This window comes from Oryctolagus cuniculus, chromosome 21, assembly GCF_051225735.1.
Source record: "Oryctolagus cuniculus isolate XC-2025 breed Fujian yellow rabbit chromosome 21, ASM5122573v1, whole genome shotgun sequence".
Lineage (NCBI taxonomy): Eukaryota > Metazoa > Chordata > Mammalia > Lagomorpha > Leporidae > Oryctolagus > Oryctolagus cuniculus.
In genome coordinates, this window is record NC_142887.1 from 12,203,530 (window position 1) to 12,227,508 (window position 23,979).

Genomic DNA, 23,979 nt, shown 5'->3' on the forward strand with positions numbered 1-23,979 from the left:
CCGTGAGAAACGCGTCCGGGAGACACGGAAGGGGCGGGGAGGAGAGAGGTGGGAGGGAGGGAGTGAAGGAGGAGGTCTTGCGCGTGCGCAGAAGCGGCTGGCGGAAACCCGCGGTTGGGTAGCCGCCGGAGCCTGGTTGCCAGGGAGACAAAGGATAACGGCAAACGCTCAGCATCCCTGATTCTTGGTTTGCGCATTGGCGTTGGGCTCGGACGGTGCCACCCAAGCTTTGCAAATGTGCGGAGGGTCTGGAACCCTGAGGTGGAAGGCACCTCGTGTTCAGGGGAGCGTGTGCGTTTCGTTCCCGTGACGCGTCCCTTGCACAAAAAGATGCGAAAGCACAGACTCGCCACCAAGTAACGCACTCCCGCCGATCCGGGGTCGTGGGTCTCCTAGCCCTCCCAGCTTCCCGAGGTGTCGCCCCGACACCTCCCGCCTGACGCACGCGTGCAGAGGGGGCAGGGGCAGGGCCCGCTTCTCCCGCACGCAGCTCGCCGTCCGGGCGCCGGGGAGATGCCAGGCCGGGGGCCGGGGGCCGACTCTTCGGCCGAGCCGCCCGCGGTGGCCGGGACCGAGGGCGGCGGCGGCGGCGGGTGAGGCCGGGGGCCCGGAGGGGCTGGAGGGACGGCGCCCAGCCCGGGGTCGTGAGCGCCCGGGAGGGCGGGGGCGGGCGGCGCCCCCGGGCCGCGCGGGGCCCTGTGTCTGAGGTTGGCTGAGGGGCTGTTAACGGCGGTGGCCACGGCCCTTGGCAGGGATCAGATCTGGGAACACGCGGTAGCAGGCGGGATGGAGGGCATTCGGTCTTAATTTGAAAAAAAGGAAAAAAACTGTACCAAATTACAACATTACAGGCCAAGGTATCCGTTCCCGCATCCCTTAATCACTGTTCAAAGGGCTGCCTTTTCAAAACCCGTTACTTTATTTAAAAAAGAGTAAGAAAATACCACGGATTAATAACGCAGGAGCCCGAACCAGTTTTATTGAGCTCGCTGTAGGCATTAGATTGGGAAGCTATAAAGGTAAGACCAAATCTGGCCTAGAATAAATAAATACATACAGACAGGCTGGAATACATCCTTTCTAGTATGGTGAAAAGCTCAGATAACACACTGCGAGAAAACTCGCAGCCATCAGGATTTAAGCAGAATTGCAGGTGATCTGCAAGACATACATGAAAAATAAAACGCATATGCAATAGTTACTGTTTGAAGTATGTTCTTAGTGCTTAAGAAGTTTGTCAATTATCATGTATTTCTCTTTTTTAACAGATCAGTTGGACATTCTTACCACCAAAATTCCAAAGGTACCGGTGAGTAGTGCATAGAAAACAGATAATACCTAGAAATAGCATGTTTCAAAGAAGCCAGTTTGCCTATAAGTACCTACAAAATGGAGTTTTTTGTTTGTTTGTTTGTTTGTTTGACAGGCAGTAAGTGTGAGAGAGAAACAGAAAAGTCTTCCTTCCGTTGGTTCACTCCCCTAATGGCCGCTATGGCTGGTGCTGCGCCAATCCGAAGCCAGGAGCCAGGTGCTTCCTCCTGGTCTCCCATGAGGGTGCAGGGCCCAAGCACTTGGGCCATCCTCCACTGCACTCTCGGGCCACAGCAGAGAGCTGGCCTGGAAGAGGGGCAACCGGGACAGAATCCAGCGCCCCGACCAGGACTAGTACCCGGGGTGCCAGCGCCACAGGTGGAGGATTAGCCTAGTGAGCCACACAATGGAGTTTTAAAAATAAACTGTTGGCATCCCCAGTAGCTCTTAGTCTCTGAGTTTCAAAGAACAATCTAGTGGGTTCTTCCTCTTCAGGTAATGAGCTCAAGCAGGCATTTTAAAGTTAGCAATGAATTCTACAAGTGCTGTGTTCATGGCTGAATCAGCTGACTGAAGGTGAAAACTTCACTGAGCAGTTCCCAACACCATAAATACTTCTCAGCGCTGACATTTTCCTCTCACTTGAATGACTGAGTTCTCAAAAACACTCCCCTCTTCTCTGCTGGAGTGAAGGGACACAAACAAGTCCCTGAAGGCCTCTTGCTAGTGACCTTGTTGTGGGGAGGGGAGGTAGAATTCACTCATTACATACCTATCTGTATTCAATACAGTAAGTTAGTTTTTATGTGTTCATTTACATTTAATGATATGCAAACTTGGGTTCACTTAGCTTTACTTTAGAAAAATATATAGTCCTTATAATTTCATAGGGGAAAAAAGGCACACTCCTGTATCTGAAAATATATAAATAAATACAGGTTGAATATCTCTTAATTGAAAAGCTTAAGATCAGAAGAATTTCAGATTTTGGAATATTTGCATATAGGTAATGATGTTAGGGAGGGGCCCGAATCTAAATATGCAATTTGTATTTTGGAGCTGCGCTGATTTGAAGCCAGAAGCTTCTCTGGGTCTCCCACGTGGGTGCAGGGGCCCAAGGACTTGGGCCATCCTCCACTGTTATCCCAGGTCACAGCAGAGAGCTGGATCAGAAGTGGAGCAGCTGGGACTCAAACTGGGGCCCATATGGGATGCCGGTACTTCAGGCGGCGGTTTTACCTGCTACACCACACGCTGGCTCCAGTACTTAGATCTTAATAAATTTGTGAGCTGATCTTTGTCTCTGAAATTCGTGTGATTATGTCCTTGGCCCACAGATAAAACCAAAGGTGGACACAAAGTGAACTCTCACATAGCCAAGATACAAGGGTTATGGAAAACGCCTCAAATTCAAACAATTCGCATCCCTAAATTGATAACAGACACATCCATTCTAAAGGTATGCCAACAGGGAACTATTCAAATACAGCATTCTTTGTATTCAGAGCTTTTCTTGAAGATAAGCCACCTAGATGGTGAGGCACTGCAGATGACAGGCCAGGAGGCTGTCCAGCAGTCAGTGTCTGGAGGACACATTCATGACTGAATGTTCGGATCACAGATTCCCTAAGAGTTCTTTCAGGGCTTCGTCCTTCACTCAGGACACTTAATGCCCCAACCACAAAGATGCTCACTCAAGAAAAACTTCATACTAGGAAACTCAACCTCATAAAGATTTTATTCAAGAACTACAACATTAGAGTAAGTGAAGAAAGTGGCAATACGGATTTTATAAATGCTGACATGTAGCCCTCATTAACAATTTTAGGTGCTACAAAAATTATCTCCGGAGCAAAACAGATTGGTGTTACTTAAGATTTATGCACACCTGTCAATCCTTCTGACTACCATTTTGACTTTTTTTCTGCATTACCAATTCAGGAAAGTAAATCCTCTGTGTGTGTGTGTGTGTGTGTGTGTACGTATTTAAGTGCAGCCTTGCATATTAAGTGAGCATTAACTTTTTTTTTAAAGATTGATTTATTGAGAGGTATAGTTAGAGAGAGAGGGACAGAGAGAGCTCTTCCTTCCGCTGGTTCACAAGGGCCAGAGCTAAGTGGATCCGAAGCCAGGAGCCAGGAGCTTCTTCCGGGTCCCCCATGTGGGTGCAGGGGCCCAAGCACTTGGGCCATCATCTACTGCTCTACCAGGCCATAGCAGAGAGTGGATCATAAGTGGAGCAGCTGGGACTCGAACCGGCGCCCATATCAGATGCCAGCAGTGCAGGTAGCACTTTTACCCACTATGCCACAGTGCCGGCCCAAGCATTAACTTCTAAAATCATTAAGTGCAATGAAAATCTCAAAATATTTAGAGACCAACCCTACTGTCCCTTCAGTATGTCCAGCAGTTGTTATTCTGTGATTAGTGAAGACTGTTACTTTTTTTTTTGAGACAGAGTAACCGTGTTGCTTTCAGGTACTGTTAGACCTCAAGAAGCACCTGAGAACTGAGACTTGCTGACAGAACTGAGATTCACTTTCTCAAACCTCACAGGGCCTTTGAATCACTTGGCTGGAATTGCAAGCAGACTTACAAGGTGTAAATAGTCACACACACACACACACACACACACACACACCAGCTAAGCTAACATAGTTGAATTTGCTTAAATATAGATGATGCAACTCCAGTGAAGGCTCATCCTTTCAGACTAGGAATACTGCCGACCTCTGGTCTACAGTCCAGTCCAGTCCAGACGATCTACACTCTTGCTCTGTCTTTTAGCACCCAGACCTCACCATAGGCCAGAAGCGCTCTCTGTGCAGCATTGCCAAGATCTATGATGCCAACTATCTGAGGACGCTAATGAAGAGGCAGTACGTGCACGTGATGCAGCACAGCTCGCCAAAGCCAGGCAGGTGCACCCCCAGTTGGCTTCTCCCCAGTTCTCACGCGAGTCTTCTAACAGGTGGTTTGTGTGACAGGTGTCCTCACTCCACACAAGAACCGCCTCAGCTCTGGCTGCTCACGGAAGCTGCATCAGCCCTGCACTACTTGGCGGCACCAGGTGGACAGAGAGGAGTCCAGCATTGCAACTGCAGCCACGCCTGAAATGATCATACAGCATTCCTTATGGCGACCAGTGAGAAACAAAGAAGGGTGGGTCTATTCCTTACTCTTTGAAGGGGGAAGATGTACTCAATTTTATTTGAAGGACAGCTAAGTGAAATTAAAGGTTGTTACCTAATATGTTCACTTTGCTAAATTAAGAATAGGTAGGACAAAGACTGCGTAAGAGGATGTTATCTTACTTTACTGAGCTGACTGGGATATGCCACTTAGAACATATTTTGTGGAACTGAAAAAAGGTCTTGATTGGCTAGAAATACAGACTGTTCTTTTCAAAATGATTTCCAACTCAAGTTCAAAATAATGCAAACACTTGTAAAGAAGTGTGAGGTTGCTTCTGCACAGGGAAATACTATAGAAAAAGGAAAAGGAAGAAAAGACTAAGGAGGCTTAATTCAGATTTCGTTATCACAGCTTTGCATTTTTTTAAAGATTTTATTTTATTTGGTAAAATTACAGACAATGAGAGGGAGAGACAGAGAGGTCTTCTATCTGCTGGTTCACTTTCCAAATGGTTGCAATGGCCAGAGCTGAGCAGATCCGAAATCAGGAGCCTGGAGCTTCTTCCAGGTCTCCCAAGCAGATGCAGGGGCCCAAGAGCTTGGGCCATCTTCCACTGCTCTCCCAGGCCATGGCAGAGAGCTAGATTGGGAGAGAAGCAGCTAGGACTAGAACCGGCACCCATATGGGATGCCGGTGCCACAGGCAGAGGATTAACCTACTGCACCACAGCACTGGCCGCACAGCTTTGCAATTCAAAGTAAATAAATCATAGGATGTGGGGGCTGAAAGAGTATCTTTGGTGATGCTGGCATCTGACAAAAGAATTTGGATAGTTTTCCATGTGCATAAGGTAGCTGTTTGCTGTGCTGGCTCCAATTAAGATACTTACCTTTCTTACAGGCTAAAAACTGGATATGCATCTAAGACAAGATGTAAGTCACTGAAGATTTTTAGAAGACCAAGCAGACTATTCATGCAACCAGGTAAATGTAGAACTTTAGAAAGATAGATTTTTGGAGATGTTATACTTAAAAATATTAAACCAAACATGGTTTCATTTCTATTATGAAGATATTAAAGAATCTAGAACATGAGGTGGGTACTGGGCACAGTGGTTACGACACTGCTTGGGATGCCTGCATCCTATATTGGAGCGCTTGGGTTCAGATTCTAGCTCTGCTTCTAACTCTAGCTTCTCACTAACGTGCACTCTGGGAGGCAGCGGGTGACAGCTCAAGTACTGAGACCTGGATGGAGATCTGGGCTCCTGGCTGTGGCCTCGCCCAGCCCTGGCTATTGGGGCATCTGGGGAGTGGATGGAAGAATTCTCTCTGTGCCTTTCAAATAAAATGAAAGAAAAAAAATTTAGAATGTGATTTGCTTTTACTGTTCTCTCCAAATAAGAAACATGAAATATATCTTATGCTTTCATTTAAAAGAACACATTGTTCACCGTGAAGATATTTATGATATCAAGGCCAGAGACTTAATAGAGAATGACTTTGTTAGAACTGAGAGCCACAAATGTGACTTTTTCAAGTGACAGCACTTCTTTTGAATCACTGCCACTTCTAGATGGACAACATATTTTATATAGCATCTAGCAGTTTACAGCGGGCTGTACCACTTATACCACTGTCTGATCCTCAGTGAGACAGTGGTAGCAAGCCAAGCAGGTGATATCATCAAAATTTTGCAGATGCAAATCAGACAAATCCAGACTTGGGAAATATCAGCAAAACGATCCTTCCTTCTACTACAAGTATTGCAAAATGAAAAAGTCAAAACAGGAAGATCAAATGACCAGAAGTATTCCTCAGAAAATGATTAAGTGGAAGCTAAATAATTTTCTAGAAACTACCACGGTGGGTAGGGAGGTGGGTATAGGAAATTAGGCTTTCTGAATCAATATCCCATTGTTATGTCAGTTCTGCTATAAATATACTATGTCTATCCAAGAAATGGGGGAAAGGGCAGGGGGGAGGTAAGTGGTTCTAGAAAGAAAAGGGGGAAAGTCCTTGTGGTGATGAGAAGGAACTAAAGGAAAATATTCTGAAGATATAACTGACTTTAACTTCCCTTCAACCAAGACTGCGGGGCTTAGTAATAGACTTTGCAATATAGTAACTTGCTAGAATACTGGGTATCTTAAAGAGTAAAGATTTGGGGGAAGGAGGAGATGACCAAAATTTTTGAAAATTGCCGTTTTTTGCTAAAGGCTTTTTAATAAACTAAGTAATTTTGAAAGTCATACATAGAACTTTATTTCCAAAACAGACAATATAAACTCTTATTTCTTTCAGTTTCTTCAAATGATTCTGAATTCTACCTGAATGAAGAAAGAAAGGAGGAAGACTTGCTAAATAAATGTATGCAATCAATGTCAATCGAAGAACAGGGAGAGCATCTGATGCTGACCTGACAGCCTTGTGCTGGGTACTGAATTCAAACACCAACTGACACTCAGATTCTGTGCCAAAGGTCAGGAAGGGGTTGTGAATTGTGTCCTCTCAACAGTTAGGATAGTATTGTTATTCAACCATTAAGCAATTCATTTGTTCACAAACTTGTACAACAGTGTAATTGGTCTGATACAGTTCTACGTGCCAATGATATTTATGTAATTAAATATGTATAGTATATGCTTGTATTTCTAGCTAGATATAATTAAATTTCTTGTCACTTAAAATTGAATTATTTTCTCTAAGTCTGACAAACACATTATATAATTTGTTTTCTCTGTTTACAGTTAAATCTTAAAGCAGTAAAACATTAGAATATCCCACAAGTATTTTCCTGATTGTGGTAAGAAAAATTCTAAAATACTCAGATACAGGATAGCAGCTGATATAGGTAACACCTGACCTACAAAGTAGGTGCTCAGTAAATATTTGCTACTTAAATATAACTTGAAAACGTAAATAGAGGGGCCAATGCTGTGATGTAGCAGGTTAGGCAACTGCTGTATTACCAGCATCTCATGTGGGTTCTGGTTCGATTCCTGGCTGTTCACTGCCTATTCAGCTCCCTGTAAGTGTGCCTGTGGGGGCAGCAGAGGATGGCCAGGGTGCTTGGGCCCCTGCACCCACGTGGGAGACCTGGAGGAATTTCCTGGCTTTGGACTGGCCCAGCCTCAGCTTTTGTGGCCATTTAGGGAGTGAACGAGTAGATGGAAGATCTCTTCCTGTCTCTCCTCTCTCTGTAATTCTGCCTTTTTTTAAAAAAAAGATTTATTTTATGTATTTGAAAGTCAGAGTTACACAAAGAGAGGAGGAGAGGCAGAGAGAGAGAGCAGTCTTCCATCCACTGGTTCACTCCCCAGTTGGCCACAATGGCTGGAGCTGGGCTGACCTGAAGGCAGGAACCAGGAGTTTTTTCTGGGTCTCCCACATGGGTGCAGGGGCCCAAGGACTTGGGCTATTTTCTACAGCTTTTCCAGGCCATAGCAGAGAGCTGGATTGGAACTGGAGCAGCCGAGACTCAAACTGGCAATCATATAGGATGCCAGCACTGCAGGCAGCGGCTTTACCCGCTACACTACACTGGCCCCAACTCTGCCTTTCAAATAAAATAAATCTTTTAAGAAATATGATTTGCCCTATCTTATGAAACTTGCCAAACACACACCTGGACTCTCAAACTAGACTAAGTGGAATACATTGCATTAACGAAAGGATTCTTAATTATCATATTTTCTCCAGGTGCTTCCCTGCTAATCTAAGTTGTTTTATTAAAAGCTGGTTCAAGCCACAGCTTATGATGCTGACATCCCATATGGAGTGCTGCTTGAGTCCTGGCTACGGATTCAGCTTCCTACCACTGTGCCAGGGAAGGCAAGGGTGATGATCCAAGTACACTTGGGTCCCAGCCACCCATGTGGAAGACCAGGATAGAGTTTCAGCCTCCAAGCTTTGGCCTGTCCAGACTAGGTTATTGTGGCCATTTTGGGATCTTCCAGCAGAAGAAGATCTCTCTTTGTCTGTCTCTTGCTTTCTATGGCTTTGCCTTCTAAATAAATAAAATCTCTTTTTAAAAAATTGTCTTGGGGGCTGGCACTGTGGCGCAATGGGTTAAAGCCCTGGCCTGCAGCAACGGCATCCAATATGGGTGCTGTTCAAGTCCCAGCTTCTCTACTTCCAATCTAGCACTCTGCTATGGCCTAGGAAAGCAGTGGAAGATGGCCCAAGTCCTTGGGCCCCTGCACCCACCTGGGAGATCTGGAAGAAGCCCCTGGCATCAGAATGGCCCAGCTGCAGCCATTGTGGCCATGTGGGAAGTGAACCAGTGATGAAAGACCTCTTTCTCTCTGCCCTTCAAATCTTTAAAAAAAAAAAAAAAAATGGGAGGGGCAAATTTGAAGAATCACTGCTGATTTAGTACATCAATATATGGTATATTACTTTTTTTTTTTTTTTTTTTTTTGACAGGCAGAGTGGACAGTGAGAGAGACAGAGAGAAAGGTCTTCCTTTGCCGTTGGTTCACCCTCCAATGGCCGCTGCACCGCGCTGATCCGAAGCCAGGAGCCAGGTGCTTCTCCTGGTCTCCCATGTGGGTGCAGGGCCCAAGCACTTGGGCCATCCTCCACTGCACTTCCGGGCCACAGCAGAGAGCTGGCCTGGAAGAGGGGCAACCAGGACAGAATCTGGCGCCCCGACTGGGACTAGAACCTGGTGTGCTGGCACCGCAAGGCGGAGGATTAGCCTATTGAGCCACGGTGCTGGCCGGTATATTACATTTTGAAGTCCAACAATCTGACACAATGTTCAGAGAACTCTGAAAAGTCATTTCATCTATCTATCTACCTCTTTATTTTAATATCTATATCTAGTTTCATTTGGTCATTTTTATTTTTTTTTAACAATTAAACACAGATTATCAAGAAAGAATGAAAGGTAAACATTTATTACTAAGGAAGAGAAAAATGTATACAGGGAAGTCTACATTTTTTCTTTTCATGCACTACTTTTGTAATAAGTTTCCAAGTATCAACTTTTAAGATTTTACAAGGGTAATTTTTCTTTACATAGGACCATTTACTGTGTGGTGGACATTGTTATCATAGAAATCATATATTGTAAACTAAATATATTCTTATAGTTTACAAGAAACTTAGAGCAATTACATATTAACAGAGAAGACAATGTTATATTTCACTGCAAAATATTATAAAAGTCATACAATTGTGTGGCTTTTAAGTGTTTAATTACTTGATTTAAACAAGGCAATGAAAAAAAAGAAAAATCATCAGAACAGGCCTGACTTTAGGATTTTTTGTATTCAATTCGTTCTACTTTCACGTCATCTCCAATTAGTTGATACACATAAGTGACCACTGTAGAAGCCTGGATATCCATCAATACAAATGAAGGAATAATGTTTCTGGAAGTAAAAATAAATAATATTAGTGTTTTGTACTAAAAAGCAGCATTACACATTTCAATTTAAAATAATTTGGATTCAAGGAGAAATCAAACTGTTACACATTAAAATAATTACCAAAAAAGGTCAGAATTATTTAACTGGCTTATTTTTCTTTTCGACAATGTCACACATGGAATCAATGTTCCTAAAGCTTCCAAATTCCCAAACTGTGTACTACTTACGTTTCCAAGGCATTATATGCCCCAGTGGCAGAACCTGGGTTAATATAGAATTTATTTTCATGCTCAAATGCTTCAAATTTGTGTGTGTGTCCTGAGATAAGAATGTCCACATCAAACTGCCGCTGCAACAGAGCCAAGCTGGCCATGTCTCCCCACGGAATAACCTGATGTCCATGGATCAAACCAATTTTGAACTGTCCAACAGTCACAACTTTCTGTTCTGGATAATTCAGATTCTAAAACAGACAAAAGAAAACACTTTAGATACAGTGATTTTATAAAGAGACCACCTGCTTAAGTATCCAATCTCATATGGTATTTTAATACCAAGCCCCACAACAGACCCATTTGTAAATACTTGGTTTCTCCTCAGTTTTTAAGACTGGAACTATGCTTAAAACAAAACTTATTCAAGGTAAACTGGAATTTATCATACAACTGCTCCCCCCTTACAAAAGATTTACATATGTGAAATGCAGAGCAACAGATAGAGAGGGGGAGAGAGAGAGACAAACATCTTCCATTCACTGTTTGGTTCACTCCCCAGATGGCTGCAACAGTCAGGTCTCCCTAGGCCAAAGCCAGGAGCTCCACGTGGATCTCCCGCACGAATGGCAGGCCCAGGTGCTTGTGCCATCTTCCACTGCCTTCCCAGGCACATTAGCAGGAAGTTGGTTGGGGAGCAGAGTAGCTGAGACTCAGACCAGCACTCTGATAGGAGATGTCAGCATGTCCCAAGCTGTGTTTAATCCCCCTGCCACAATGCCAGCCCCATCATAAAACTCCTTTAGTTATTTCTATGAAATGTGGGTTTCTCTGAGTATGCTCTAAAGGAGGGATGGGAAACCTTTTTTCTGCCAAGGGCCATTTGGATGTGTATAACATCAGTTGCAGGCCACACAAAATTATCAACTTAACAATTAGCCTGCTATAGATGTATTTAATTTTGAGTCTTGCCTGCAGCTGCCTTAGCAGCGCCAGGCCAAATTATTTCACAGCCCAGACATTCTGCACCCCTGAAATATTTCCCTTAACTTGTGATTTCCCTCTACCCAAGACCCAAGGCCCACAAATTAGGATGTATCCAAATTACATCCTAGGTTTTAACAGTTATAATCTCAACTGTATGGATGAGGTAACTGAAAAAAAAAAAGTGTTTACAATAATTTGCCCAAAGTTACGTACTAGTAAATCACTGAGCTAAGATCTAAACCCTAATAGCCTCCAGGATTTGTAAATTTAGCAAAATAGAAACAATAAGTTTTAACTGTTGCCAAACTGTCTTTAACATAACAGAAACCCTGAAAGTTTCCAACAAAACAGACATATATTCTAATTACTAAGAAGTTTGTGAGAGGCCAGTGCTGTGGCACAGGTTAAAGCCCTGGCCTACAGCACTGCATCCCATATGGGCACCAGTTCGAGTCCCAGCTGTTCCACTTCCAAACCAGCTCCCTGCTAATGCTCTTGGAAAAGCAGCAGAGGACGGCCCAAGTGGGAGACCCAGAAGAAGCTGCTAACTCCTGGTTTCAGATCAGCACAGCCCTGGCCGCTGCAGCCATTTGAGGACTGTACCAGGAAGGAAGACCTCTGTCTCTCCCTTTTCCTCTGTAAACTCTGCCTTTCTAATAAATCAATCAATCTTGGGGCCGGTGCTGAGGTGTAGCAGGTAAAGCGCCGCCATCTGCAGTGCCAGCATCCCATATGGTTTCGGGTTCAAGTCCTGGCTGCTCCACTTCCGATCCAGCTCTCTGCTATGGCCTGGGAAAGCAGTGGAAGACGGCCCAAGTCCTTGGGCCCCTGCACCCACGTGGGAGGAAGCTCCTGGCTCCTGGTTTTGGATCGGCACAGCTCTGGCTGTTGTAGCTAATTGGGAGTGAACCAGCAGATGGAAGACTTCTCTCTGTGTGTAACTCTGACTTTGTAATAAACAAATGAATATTTTAAGGAGGAAAATACTTGGGAAGGGGAGGGGAGGGAAACACGTCACCTCGTCGAAGTCCCCTCTCACGATGTGGACGTCGCCAGCCAGGGTCTTGAGGTAATCATAGCTTTCTTTGGTGCAAAGGTTCCCAGTGCAGAGAATATGCTGGATCTTTCCTGGCACCAGGAGTTTTTTGAATTTAGCTGGCAAACTGTTGCACCGGTGTGGGATGTGCAGATCTCCTAGCACCAACACCAACTTTAAAGTGTCAAGGCGAGATAAAGTATGTATTAAACATGACGTCTAAGCAAGACATTCTCCTCCCATGACTGCCTTTTGAAATTAAAACTTATCTGAGATCCAGAATCCAACAGAGAAGTTATTCAGACAGTACCTACCATGAGAATTTACACACACATATAAAGGCACTCTGTTCTAAACCAATCTCATTTTATCATAAACAGTTGCACACAATCAGAAAATTTACCAAGAATAAAAACAAATCATTGTAAAGTGATTCACTTAAAGATGTACAAATTACAGTGCACCTTTAAAAATCACAAATGAAAACTACACTACTAGCTCTATGGAAATTGGCATATCTGAAGACTGATAATCATATTTCTGAATGCTCATATGCAGTTATAGTGTAAAACCTATAATTCCAGGATTATCATGAAAAGGAATTGCTATAAGTATAATGAAAAAGAAAAGTTAATTCTCTAATTTATGTCTATTAAGATGACAATTACTTGGAGGAATAGTTGCCAAAATATATAATTTTTGTTACCTCAAACTATTAGCTAAACATTATAGGCATATAAAAACAGTCTATGCATCAGTTTCAATAGGTAAACATGTGCTTTTGAATTATGATATTTGATATCTTCACTTTGATTATAGAAGTCCTGTTGTATTTTAGCACTGGATTAGATCACCCTCAGTAAACAACTTAGAAAAACAGCAATTTCACAATCTTTCATGTGATTAGAGCATTAAAACAAAAGAGAAGTCAGCTAAATTAAGTGACGAATTTAGCAGATGGTTTAGAGTTGCAATAGACTCAGATGACAAAAATAAAATTCATTCTTAAATATAAAACGCTGGGCTGGCACCGTGGCTCACTTGGCTAATCCTCTACCTGTGGCATCAGCACCCCAGGTTCTAGTCCCGGTTGGGGCGCCTGATCCTGTCCTGGTTGCTTTTCTTCCAGTCCAGCTCTCTGCTGTGGCCTGGAAAGGCAGTGGAGGATGGCCCAGGTCCTTGGGCCCTGCACCCCATGGGAGACCAGGAGGAGTACCTAGCTCCTGGCTTTGGATCGGCACAGTGCGCCGGCTGCAGCTGCCATTTGAGGGTAAACCAATGGAAAGAAAGACCTCTCTGTCTCTTTCACTGTCTGACTCTGCCTGTCTAAATAAATAAATAAATAAATAAAACATCGTGTAGGGGCCAGCGTTGTGGCATAGTGGGTAAAGCCGCCACCTGCAGTGACGGCATCCCATGTGGGTGCTGGTTCGAGACCCGGCTGCTCCACTTCTGATCTGGCTCTCTGCTATGGCCTGGGAAAGCAGTGGAAGATGGCCCAAGTCCTTGGGCCCCTGCACCCACATGGGAGACCCAGAGGAAGCTCCTGGCTCCTGGTTTTGGATTGGCACAGCTCCAGCCATTGCAGCCAACTAGGGAGTGAACCAGCAGATGGAAGACCTCTCTCTGCCTCTCCTTCTCTCTCTGTGTAACTGTTTCAAATAAGTAAAATAAATCTTAAAAAAAATAAAAACCTTATTGTGTAAACATTTAACTTGACAATTTCAAGATTTGACAAACGGTATTTAATTTAGCCAATGAACAGAAAGCTGTTCAAAAATGTCATTTAAAAATATGTCTTTCGGCTGGCGCTGCGGCTCAATAGGCTAATCCTCCGCCTGCGGCGCTGGCATCCCAGGTTCTAGTCCTGGTCGGGGCGCTGGATTCTGTCCCGGTTGCCCCTCTTCCAGGCCAGCTCTCTGCTGTGGCCAGGGAGTGCAGTGGAGGATGGCCCAAGTGCTTGGGCCCTGCACCCCATGGGAGACCAGAAGCACCTGGCTCCTGGCTTCAGATCAGCACGGTGCGCCAGCCGCAGCGCACCAGCTGCAGCAGCCATTGGAGGGTGAACCAACGGTAAAGGAAGACCTTTCTCTCTGTCTCTCTCTCTCACTGTCCACTCTGCCTGTCAAAAAAAAAAAAAAAAGTCTTTCATGGGGTTGGCCCTGTAGTGTAGCAGGTAAAGCCTCCACCTCAGTGCCGGCATACCATAATGGCACCTGGCTGCTCCACTTCTGATCCAGCTCCCCGCTATAGCCTGGGAAAGCAGAGGAAGATGGCCCTTGTGCTTGGGCCCCTGCGCCCACATGGGAGACCTGGAGGAAGCTCCTGGCTCCTGGCTTTGAATCAGCTCAGCTCTGGCCATTGCGCCTATTTGGGGAGTTATAACCAATGGATGGAAGACCTCTCTCTCTCGGCCTCTCTATAACTCTGCCTTTCAAATAAATAAATAAATAAAAACCTTTCAAAAATGTCTTTCAAAAGAAACTGAATTTGTTTTTGTTTAGTTTATGCACCTCCCTCCATAAAGGATGTTTTTCCACACAGACAACCCATCCGGAAATGAGCATGCCCTTTACTTTTATAGGCATGACTATTCCTTAATAACAAAAAATCATTAAATACCTAATAGGATAAAACAAAAGTTTTGTGACTATACACTTTGTAAATTGAGATTGAGATCAATCAAAAATCAAAATGTGGGGCCGGTGCTAAGGCGTAGCGGGTAAAGCCGCGGCCTGTAGTGCCAGCATCCCGTACAGGCACTGGTTTGAGTCCTGGCTGCTTCACTTCCGGTTCTGTTCTCTGCTATGGCCTGGGAAGGCAGTGGAGGATGGCCCAAGTGCTTGGGCCCCTGCACTCATGTGGGAGACCTGGAGGAAGCTCCTGGCTCCTGGCTTTAGATCGGCCCAGCTCTGGCCGTTGTGGCCATTTGGGGAGTGAACCAGAGGATGGAAGACCTCTCTCTCTCTGACTCTACCTCTCTGTAACTGCCTTTGAGATAATAATAAATCTTAAAAAAAAAAAAAAAATGTGTGAAATGAAAATGACTACTATAACAAGCTTTATTCATCTTGCAACAAAAATAAAAATGATTGCAAAGGAAAGGAACTGTTATTAAGACACAGGGTAACCGAAGTAACACAAAGTTACAAAATTAGCACACTTTCAAAGAAAGTGTTAAATAAGTTTCTTCTTGATAAAGAGAAGGTTCTCCTAGTATTGTTCAGTGACCTGTACTGTTTCAATGCAAATCTTGGCTGACAAAACAACCATATAAAAGTCAACCTGGGGACAGACAACCTTCACTGTAGAGGGGCTCCCCTCAGACATGGATTGAAGTATACAGTTACTGTGGGTAGCTGGCATTTGAGAAAAGAGCAAAAATAGACTTTTATGTAAAAAAAAAACTCAAAACTCATTAAAGGTTATATGTCTATTACAGGTTGAAACTGCTTGAGACTAATAAGGAATTTAGTTCAATCTGAAGGAAACAGAAAGAACATAGTAAGAGATGATACTTGATAACAATTGAGGATCTAAATTCTGTAAAGTACTGTGGACCACACCCAAGTGTTCCCAAGACTATCAGCAGTCTAAGGATTTGACTGTATGAATGACCACACTGAAATCGCATTTCAGATCAGCAAGTACTCTTATAAGACCACGTTACAGGAATACTGTCATGTAACAGACGTATTTTGGAGTGTCCTTGCCTAATTTCCACACTTTGGCAAATCAGGTTGCACATAGATTAGAGAGTCCATTAAGACAGCAAAAGATCCTGGAAATGACAGTGCTGTTAAATTCAAATAAAGAAACAACCCGAAGCATGGGAATTTGGTTACTTCCTATTCAACAGATCTTAAAAGGGTGAGCAACCCAGTCAGTAATTAGCTACCCAACCACCATTGTTAGTAGGAGCTAAGAGAAGAAACTTACTCTGTGCCCAGCCTTAGTGGAATGAAGAAGTTGATTGCAGACAGGGGGATAAAAAAAAGGGTGAAACATGACCAATGTTAAAAGGAAGCAACAAAAAGGAAACAAACCAAAAAAGAACAAAAACCCATACCAAATGAATACGCAAATAATTGTTAATGATTTCTGAGTGTTATGAAAGAAAATGTTAAAAATCAGCTGTGCTCAAAACAATACCAAAAGAACCACTTCTGTTGTATTTTTAAACATGACACAAACACGTTCTTTTTAATAAATTTGCCTTATCGATTTTTTCTAATCATTCTCCAGATTGACTCCCATCCATTGTTTCTTACTGTTTAGATTTTTAAGATTTTATACGATAATTTAGAAAAATCACTCAGCAATAGCTTAAAAGCTAACATTTTCCGAATTCTTAGGGTCTCATGTTTTTGTCAACATCGGTCGCCTGAATTCCACACCAATGCCTGGGTTCCGGTCCTGGCTCAGCTTCTGATTCCAGCTTCCCGCTAACGGGCACCCTGCGAGACGAGAGCTGGCGGGGCCTCTGCCACCCACAAGGCAGCGAGGCCTGCATTAAGTTCCAGGGTCCTGGCTTCTGGCTGTCCAGGCATCTGGGCAGGGAACCAGCAGACAGATGCCCCTTCCCTCTCTCACTCTGTCTCTCCGCCTCTCCAGCGAAACAAAACAAAACACTATAAAGTGAATTACTTTAAAGAGACTCTGTTAGAAGCAAAAGACCAACAGCGGGACTAAAGCTTTTAGAGACGCCAAAGCGCTTCCAGCACAGGTCCTTGGCTGTCACGTCGGAAATCCACCTCTCGAACCGGGCTGTCTGTCCCAGAGCAGCTGCAATTCCAGAAAAACGCTACGGGTGCCTATCAGAGAGCCAAGTCCCCGCGCGGCGAGCTCCCATCGGGGAAAAACCAGGACCCGCGGAGCTGCTCTGCTAACGGCTGCCTTCCTAGAGGAAACCGATTTCGGCTGCGAGGCCTCGTGCAGGAAGCTCTCGGGGGCGACAGCCGATGGCCCGCGGCTGGCCGGGGAAGCCCGAGACGAACGAAGGAGGTGGCGCCCCCCACCCCAAACTACCCTGCCCCCCAGAAAACGGGCCACGTCGCGCCCTCTCCCAGTCTCGACTTCACAGGACCTTCGGAGGCACTCGGAGCACACAGCGATTTTAGGGGCCAAGCCCCGCGCTCTCGGAGCAGCCCGCCCTATCCCAGGGCCGCAGGGGCCGGTTCTGAGCCCCCCACGCGCGGCGAGGGCTGCTCGCTCCCGGCCGCACGGAGCGGGGAAGCGGGCGCTCGGCCGGCGGGAGGGGCCTCCTGCAGGGAAAGCAGCGGGGGCGCTCCGGGCACAGGCACAAGGGCCGTCCCGCACTCGGGCCTGCGCGTCTCGTGACGGCACAGACCGGCCCCGGACGCCCTCCGGCCCCCGGGATGGCAGTGCGAGGCCAGGGCCGGCCGCACCCAGAGGTGGCCGCTCGCTCGCTTCCTCCGCTAGCCCTCCTCCCGGGCCTTGCGGCAGGCCAGCGCCTGGACTGCTCCCGACAAGACCTCCGGGGCTGCCCGCGCCCTGGCCCTAGCTCTGGGACTCGGCGCGGCTGCCAACGACGCAGCACCCCGGCCGGCAGCCAGGCCGCGGTCGCCGCAGCGGCAGTCCTCACCATCCTGTCACCGGGCTCCGCTCAATCACCGCAGCCGCCGCCGCCTTCTTCCTCAGGCTCCTCCGAGACCCGCCCACTTCGCCCACAACCAATGGGAAGCGAGGGCGAGAGGAGACGGCCGTACGGAGACCCGTGGGGGCCTTTCCCCGCCGTCAGGCGCAGTTCGCTTCGCGAACCCGAGGAGGCGGGGCGGGGGGGTGGAGCGACGGGACCGCGCAGGGGGCGGAAAGCGCGGGCTACATCCGGGCACGCGGGCCTGGGGCGCCGAGGTGCTGAGGCGCGCTTCGCGAGCGCCGCCATGCTGAAGTGCGCTATGAGCGGCGGTGCGGTGAGAGGTGGAGTGCCCTTTCTTGAATTCCCGTGTAGACGAGCGAAAGTCCAAGGGTCGGGTTTTTTGTTTTTGTTTTTTGGACTCCACCGTCATCTTACTCGTCCTCTTTGTGCGCAAGGGCCGAGGACACAAGGCCTGACCGCAGCCAGGCCGCACAGGCCCGGGGGTCTGCCGGCTTCGGAAGGGAGGATGGCGGCCCGTCTTTCATTTATGAGTGTTTAAGTGGTGGTGCCCGTGAGAAGAAGTCATCCCATCGAGTCGGGACGAGGGAGGCTGCCTCTAGGGGAGTTGAGGGAGCATAATGCCTGGACACGGAACCTGTTTTGTGCATAAAAAGCCCCCCTCCCCCATTTCTGAAATTCCCGACCTCAAACAAGCCGCTAAATCACTGACGGGCTCAACGTTCTCATCTGTCGAATGGGAACCCGAGCACCTCCGTTCCGGGGTTTGTGGAAGGAAAAGGTGGCAGCAGTGCATTTAAAGGAGGCAGTGACGGACGGGAATGCGCGGCCGCCGTTATACGGTTGCCGATGGCGCTTTGAAATCGGAAGGTGCCCCAGGGAGCCGTTAGAAAAGCAACGGCTTTCGGGGTGTGAGGACTGGGAGGGACGGCGCGGTGTTCCCGAGCAGGGCAGGAAGCACAGCGCCCCCTTCCGGGGCTTGTGCTCCCAGCACCGTCCTAGTAGGTGTGCACTTGCGTTGTCAAGAAGCGCCCATACATATCATTAGTTCTTTAGTTTCTAAGTGCTACGAGGGCAGGGACTCTTTTTCTTAAAAAAAAAAAAAAAAAAGATTTCTTTTTATCTATTTGAAAGGTAGAGAGAGAGGGACAGACGCAGAAAGAGAATCTCCCATCTGCTAGTTCAGTCCTAAATGCCTGCAACAGCAGCTGGGCCAGGTGGAGGCTGGGAGCCTGGAACCCAATCTGGGTCTCTCTCATGGGCGGCAGGAACCCAGCCAAGTACTCGAGCCGTCATTGCTGCCTCCCAGGGTGCACATGCGCAGAAGCCGGCCAGGTGGGGGCGCGCAGGCACTCCGATACGGAATGTGGGACTCCTCGCTGATGTAATCACAGAGCCAGGTCCCACCCCTATTCCTGTGTTTTTCATTGCTATACCCCAGTGCCTTGGGTTTACATGCAAGAGAGTAGGTGCTCAGTAAATACGCAATGCATGAAAAGTCAGCACTAGACAGCTTTAGGAAAAAGAGGTGAGAAGTGAAGTGATTCAAAAGGAGAAAATACCTTTAATTTTTACAACGTTTAATATTTTATCATCCTTTCTCAGTGTACATACTTGTGATTCTTAATCATTGTAAGCTGGTTTTATGTTCTGGGATGACTTTTCCTTTTTTATACGTTCCCACGGATTGGATTGGGTCGTCCTTTTGTATTGTATTTGTATTGTAACTCTTTGCCATTGTTCACATCAACAATGTTGTAACAGATCAGACCAATGTTTCATCCAGCCCTAGCCTTTCTGACAAGGCACCCAAGTGTGTGTGTGTTGAGGAAGTCTGGCATCTACCATACGATTATCCAACAGACATGGAGCTTGTATATCCTTATTTCCCTTTCATGATTTTTTTTTTTCCTGTTTGTGAAGTTATTAAAACACTGAAGGGGCCAGTGCTGTGGCACAGAAGGTTAAGCCACTCTCACAGTGCTAACATCCACATGGGTGCCAGTCTGAATCCTGGCTCCACTTCCAATCTGGTTCCCTGCTAATATGCATAGGAAAAGAGGGGAGGATGGTCTAACTCCATGGGCCCCTGCCACACACATGGGAGATCCAGAAGGAGCTTCTGGTTCCTGGCTTTGGCCTGGCCCAGCAATGACCATTGCAGCCATTTTAAAAATGAACCAGTAGGGGCCGGCGCCACGGCTCAATAGGCTAATCCTCTGCCTAGTGGCGCCGGCACAGCGGATTCTAGTCCCGGTCAGGGCGACGGATTCTGTCCCGGTTGCCCCTCTTCCAGGCCAGCTCTCTGCTGTAGCCCGGGAGTGCAGTGGAGGATGGCCCAAGTGCTTGGGCCCTGTACCCCATGGGAGACCAGGAGAAGCACCTGGCTCCTGCCATCGGATCAGCGCAGTGCGCCGGCTGCAGTGCGCCTGCCGCGGTGGCCATTGGAGGGTGAACCAATGGCAAAGGAAGACCTTTCTCTCTCTCTCTCTCTCTCACTCTCCACTCTGCCTGTCAAAAAAAAAAAAAAAAAAAAAAAAAAAAAAAGAACCAGTAGTGGCCGGTGCTGTGGATTAGTGGGTTGGGCTGCCACCTGTAGTGCCGGCATCCCATGTGGGCGCCCTTTTGAGACCTGGCTACTCCACTTCTGATCCGACTCTCTGCTATGGCCTGGGAATGCAGTGGAAGATGGCCCAAGTCTTTGGGCCCTTGCACCCGCATGGGAGACCTGGAAGAAGCTCCTGGCTCCTGGCTTCAGATCGGCAAAGCTCTGGCCATTGCAGCCAATTGGGGAGTGAACCAGCGGATGGAAGACTCCTCTCTCTCTCTCTCTCTGCCTCTCCTTCTCCCTCTGTGTAACTCTGACTTTCAAGTAAATAAATAAATAATTTTTTTTTAAAGTGAACCAGTGGATGGAAGATCTCTGTCTCTCTTTCACTCTCACTCTCTGTAGCTCTGTCTTTTAAATAAATAACCTTTTTTTTTTTTAATTTTTTGACAGGCAGAGTGGACAGTGAGAGAGAGAGACAGAGAGAAAGCTCTTCCTTTTTCTGTTGGTTCACCCCCCAATGGCTGCTGAGGCCTGTGCGCTGTGGCCGGTGCACCGCGCTGATCCATAGCCAGGAGCCAGGTGCTTCTCCTGGTCTCCCTTGTGGGTGCAGGGCCCAAGCACTTGGGCCATCCTCCACTGCACTCCCTGGCCACAGCAGAGAGCTGGAATGGAAGAGGAGCAACCGGGACAGAATCCGGTGCCCTGACCAGGACTAGAACCTGGTGTGCCGGCGCCGCAGGCGGAGGATTAGCCTATTGAGCCACAGCGCCGGCCTAAATAAATAATCTTTTAAAAAAACACTTTAAATCATAATCTCTAAGCACTATATTTGTACTTTTGGGAGACACATATTAATTGAAGCCAAGTTTTAAAATGCATTAATATGGAAATTGCCTTGCAACCATAGCTCCATGCAACACTGCAGGGGGAAAGAATGAAGAGTTTTTGCTAAATAATTATGTCACACACTCGTTTTGCAAATTTATTGAGCTCCTATTATGTGCCTAGCATATTGCCAAGGCTATTCTTTTTATCTATCTACCTACCTACCTACCCACCCACCTACCTACCTACCTACCTATCTATGGGCAGAGACAAAGAGGAGAGCTCCCATCTGCTGGTCCACTCCCTAAATGCCTGCAATGGGAACTGAAGCCAGGAGCTGGGGATTCAGTCCAGGCTCCCACATGGGTGGAGGGAATCCAACTGTTTGCACCATGACGGTTGCCTCCCGGGATTGGCATTAGCAGGAAGCTGAAATCAGGAGCCAGAGCCAGGAGTTGAACCCAGACACTCTGATATGGGAATGGGTATCTCAACTGGCATCTTTTTTTTTTTTTTAAAGATTTATTTATTTATTTGAAAGGCAGAGTTACAGAGAGGAAGGGAGGAAGAGTGAGAGTGAGAGAGAGATCTTCCTTCCACTGGTTCACTCCCCAAATGGGCTGATCTGAAGCCAGGAGCAAGGAGCTTCTTCTGGGTCTCCCATATGGGTGCAGGGGCCCAAGGACTTGGGCCATCTTCTACTGCTTTCCCAGGCCATAGCACAGAGCTGGATCAGAAGTGGAGCAGCTGGGACTCGAACTGGCACCCATATGGAAGCTAGCATTACAGGCTGCAGCTTTACCCACTATGCCACAGCGCTGGCCTCTCAACTAGCATCTTAACTACTAGGTCAGATTCCCACTCCATACCACATTTCACAAAGCAATGTAGCATGAGATTATGAAACATTTTTTGGATCAATTGAATAATTTGTCTCTTAGATATAGGCAACTGAAGAATTTCCCCCTGAATATTTATAATAAACAATATATCATATTAGCAGGAAATTGTTCTGATAGAGGCAGTAAAACGGAATTGAAAGCATTATTTACAAATCAATTATGCCATTTAATTTGACCAAATGTGAGTCCAGCATAGCCCCTGAACTCCTCTCATAATCACACATTCTGCTTTACATTTGTTTCAAAAGAATTTGATATTTTGAGTCTGCATGCTAAGAGGTGACAGGAAATGGAAGTTGAGATCATTGTGCTTATCCTGAGCATTTTGGAAATCAAGGAGAGACTGAATGTTACTATTGTGTATACAGCCCATGGATCAGAGGGAGTATGTGTTGCAAAATAGGCAGCAAAATTTGGACAGAATCCTTGCCAACAAGTTCCAAATAACCAATAGGTAATATCTATGGGTGGTGTCTTTGATGCCAAAAGCCTGTATTTTCCTCTCTGGGAATTTGACATGCAGATAAGGACAAATTGTTCAGTTGATCCCACTGTACTGTATGATTTTATCTCAAGTCCTCTGACTACTAATATAGTCTTATAATTTGGTGTTTGTTGTTGTTGTTAGAAAGAATGTAAGCAACACTTTTCTTTTTTTCCATAGTATTTGGAAAAGCAATCCAAGCTCTATCACGAATTAGTGACTACCTGTGGCTTGACCCATCTGAAAAAGGTGTAAGTAAGAAAGTTAAGTAAAAGACGATGCATTAAGCCAAGAGGAGATTAAAGATCCCAGTCCAGGTAGAATGTTATCCAGGAAATCAAAAATTATTGCTTTTACTGTAAACTCTGAAATCCCTTTTGTATTGCCGTCTGCTGCTTCACACATTAAAGTTAAGGCCCCTGGAGGCACTTAGAATTTTAAAATTTCAAGATACAAGATTTTAGATTTGGTACATACACGTATTCAATATAGATATGTACACTTATGTGTATACACATGCAAATGCACCACACACCATGTAGTGCAGTCTATAGCTAACATCTCATTTACTTTAACACATAGTCATGTGTCTTTTTTTTTTTTTTTTGACAGGCAGAGTGGAAAGTGAGAGAGAGACAGGGAGAAAGGTCTTCCTTTTGCTGTTGGTTCACCCTCCAATGGCCGCCACGGCTGGCGCGCTGTGGCCGGCGCATCGTGCTGATCTGAAGCCAGGAGCCAGGTGCTTCTCCTGGTCTCCCATGGGGTGCAGGACCCAAGCACTTGGGCCATCCTCCACTGCACTCCCGGGCTACAGCAGAGAGCTGGCCTGGAAGAGGGGCAACCGGGACAGAATCCGGTGCCCTGACCAAGACTAGAACCCGGTGTGCCGGTGCCGCAGGCGGAGGATTAGCCTATTGAACCAGGGCGCCGGCCAGTCATGTGTCTTAGAATGATGAGGGGCCAGCGCCACGGCTCAATAGGCTAATCCTTCACCTAGCAGCGCCGGCACCCCGGGTTCTAGTCCCGGTCGGGGCGCCAGATTCTGTCCCGGTTGCCCCTCTTCCAGGCCAGCTCTCTGCTGTAGCCCGGGAGTGCAGTGGAGGATGGCCCAAGTGCTTGGGCCCTGTACCCCATGGGAGACCAGGAGAAGCACCTGGCTCCTGCCATCGGATCAGCGTGGTGCACCGGCCACAGCGCGCCAGCCGTGGCGGCCACTGGGGGGTGAACCAACGGCAAAGGAAGACCTTTCTCTCTGTCTCTCTCTCACTATCCACTCTGCCTGTCAAAAAACCAAACAAACAAACAAACAAACAAAAGATGAGGATGCATTTCTCTGAATGTGTATCTTCATCATTGTATAAATATCCTGGAAAGTGCTTTCACAAACAGAGATGGCTGCAACACCACTAGACAATATAATTTCATGGGGCCGCCCTTGTGTTGTGGTCTGTTGTTAAGCGAAACATTGTTACATAGTGTGTGATTGTATTTAACTGTGATGTTAAACATATTGAAAGTTTTGAATTAAACTATCATATAAAG

General features: G+C 46.5%; 3 protein-coding genes across 14 annotated transcripts in view; 2 read left to right on the plus strand and 1 right to left on the minus strand.

Moving 5' to 3' along the window:
- Window positions 1–62: 62 nt before the first annotated feature.
- FAM216A (family with sequence similarity 216 member A) lies at window positions 63–9,753 on the plus strand. Of its 9 annotated transcripts, none has more exons than XM_008272215.5 (7): window positions 64–593; window positions 1,269–1,309; window positions 2,649–2,770; window positions 4,099–4,228; window positions 4,299–4,473; window positions 5,347–5,429; window positions 6,750–9,753. In XM_008272215.5, exons 1-7 carry the CDS (start codon window positions 514–516, stop codon window positions 6,866–6,868), a joined length of 750 nt encoding a protein of 249 aa, XP_008270437.3. In that variant the 5' UTR covers window positions 64–513; the 3' UTR covers window positions 6,869–9,753. The 9 variants fall into 9 exon arrangements, with proteins under 9 accessions (XP_089179240.1, XP_008270437.3, XP_008270438.3 ...); XM_008272216.5 differs by having other exon boundaries at window positions 1,269–1,303; XM_070066190.2 differs by having other exon boundaries at window positions 65–356.
- VPS29 (VPS29 retromer complex component) lies at window positions 9,334–17,724 on the minus strand. Of its 2 annotated transcripts, XM_089323119.1 has the most exons (5): window positions 17,664–17,724; window positions 15,998–16,843; window positions 12,041–12,232; window positions 10,051–10,286; window positions 9,334–9,826 (listed from the first exon to the last, which is right to left on the minus strand). In XM_089323119.1, the coding sequence occupies exons 2-5, from the start codon at window positions 16,064–16,066 to the stop codon at window positions 9,709–9,711; spliced, it is 615 nt and encodes a 204-aa protein (XP_089179245.1). In that variant the 5' UTR covers window positions 16,067–16,843; window positions 17,664–17,724; the 3' UTR covers window positions 9,334–9,708. The 2 variants fall into 2 exon arrangements, with proteins under 2 accessions (XP_089179245.1, XP_008270445.1); XM_008272223.5 differs by lacking the exon at window positions 15,998–16,843.
- Window positions 17,725–17,754: 30 nt separating this feature from the next.
- Window positions 17,755–23,979, plus strand: part of RAD9B (RAD9 checkpoint clamp component B) — a 42,874-nt gene continuing 36,649 nt past the window's right edge. The window contains exons 1-2 of one of the 3 annotated variants that reach the window (XM_002719765.6): window positions 17,755–17,998; window positions 22,618–22,688. In XM_002719765.6, coding sequence (XP_002719811.5) covers window positions 17,755–17,998; window positions 22,618–22,688 — 315 coding nt within the window. The remainder of the gene's footprint in view (window positions 17,999–22,617; window positions 22,689–23,979) is intronic. The other 2 variants (XM_089323110.1, XM_089323111.1) reach the window with 2 other exon arrangements.

Bases quoted from the DNA above. Each gene is read 5' to 3' on its own strand.
- VPS29 (XM_089323119.1), bottom strand. From the start codon at position 16,066: ATGTTTCACCCTTTTTTTTATCCCCCTGTCTGCAATCAACTTCTTCAT. The intron at 12,233-15,997 runs GTAAGTTTCTTC...GACACTTTAAAG, and splicing joins CCACTAAGGCTGGGCACAGA to TTGGTGTTGGTGCTAGGAGA. The intron at 10,287-12,040 runs GTGACGTGTTTC...TGTCTGTTTTAG, and splicing joins TGAGAGGGGACTTCGACGAG to AATCTGAATTATCCAGAACA.
- FAM216A (XM_008272215.5), top strand. From the start codon at position 514: ATGCCAGGCCGGGGGCCGGGGGCCGACTCTTCGGCCGAGCCGCCCGCG. The intron at 2,771-4,098 runs GTATGCCAACAG...TCTGTCTTTTAG, and splicing joins CAGACACATCCATTCTAAAG to CACCCAGACCTCACCATAGG. The intron at 5,430-6,749 runs GTAAATGTAGAA...TATTTCTTTCAG, and splicing joins CAGACTATTCATGCAACCAG to TTTCTTCAAATGATTCTGAA.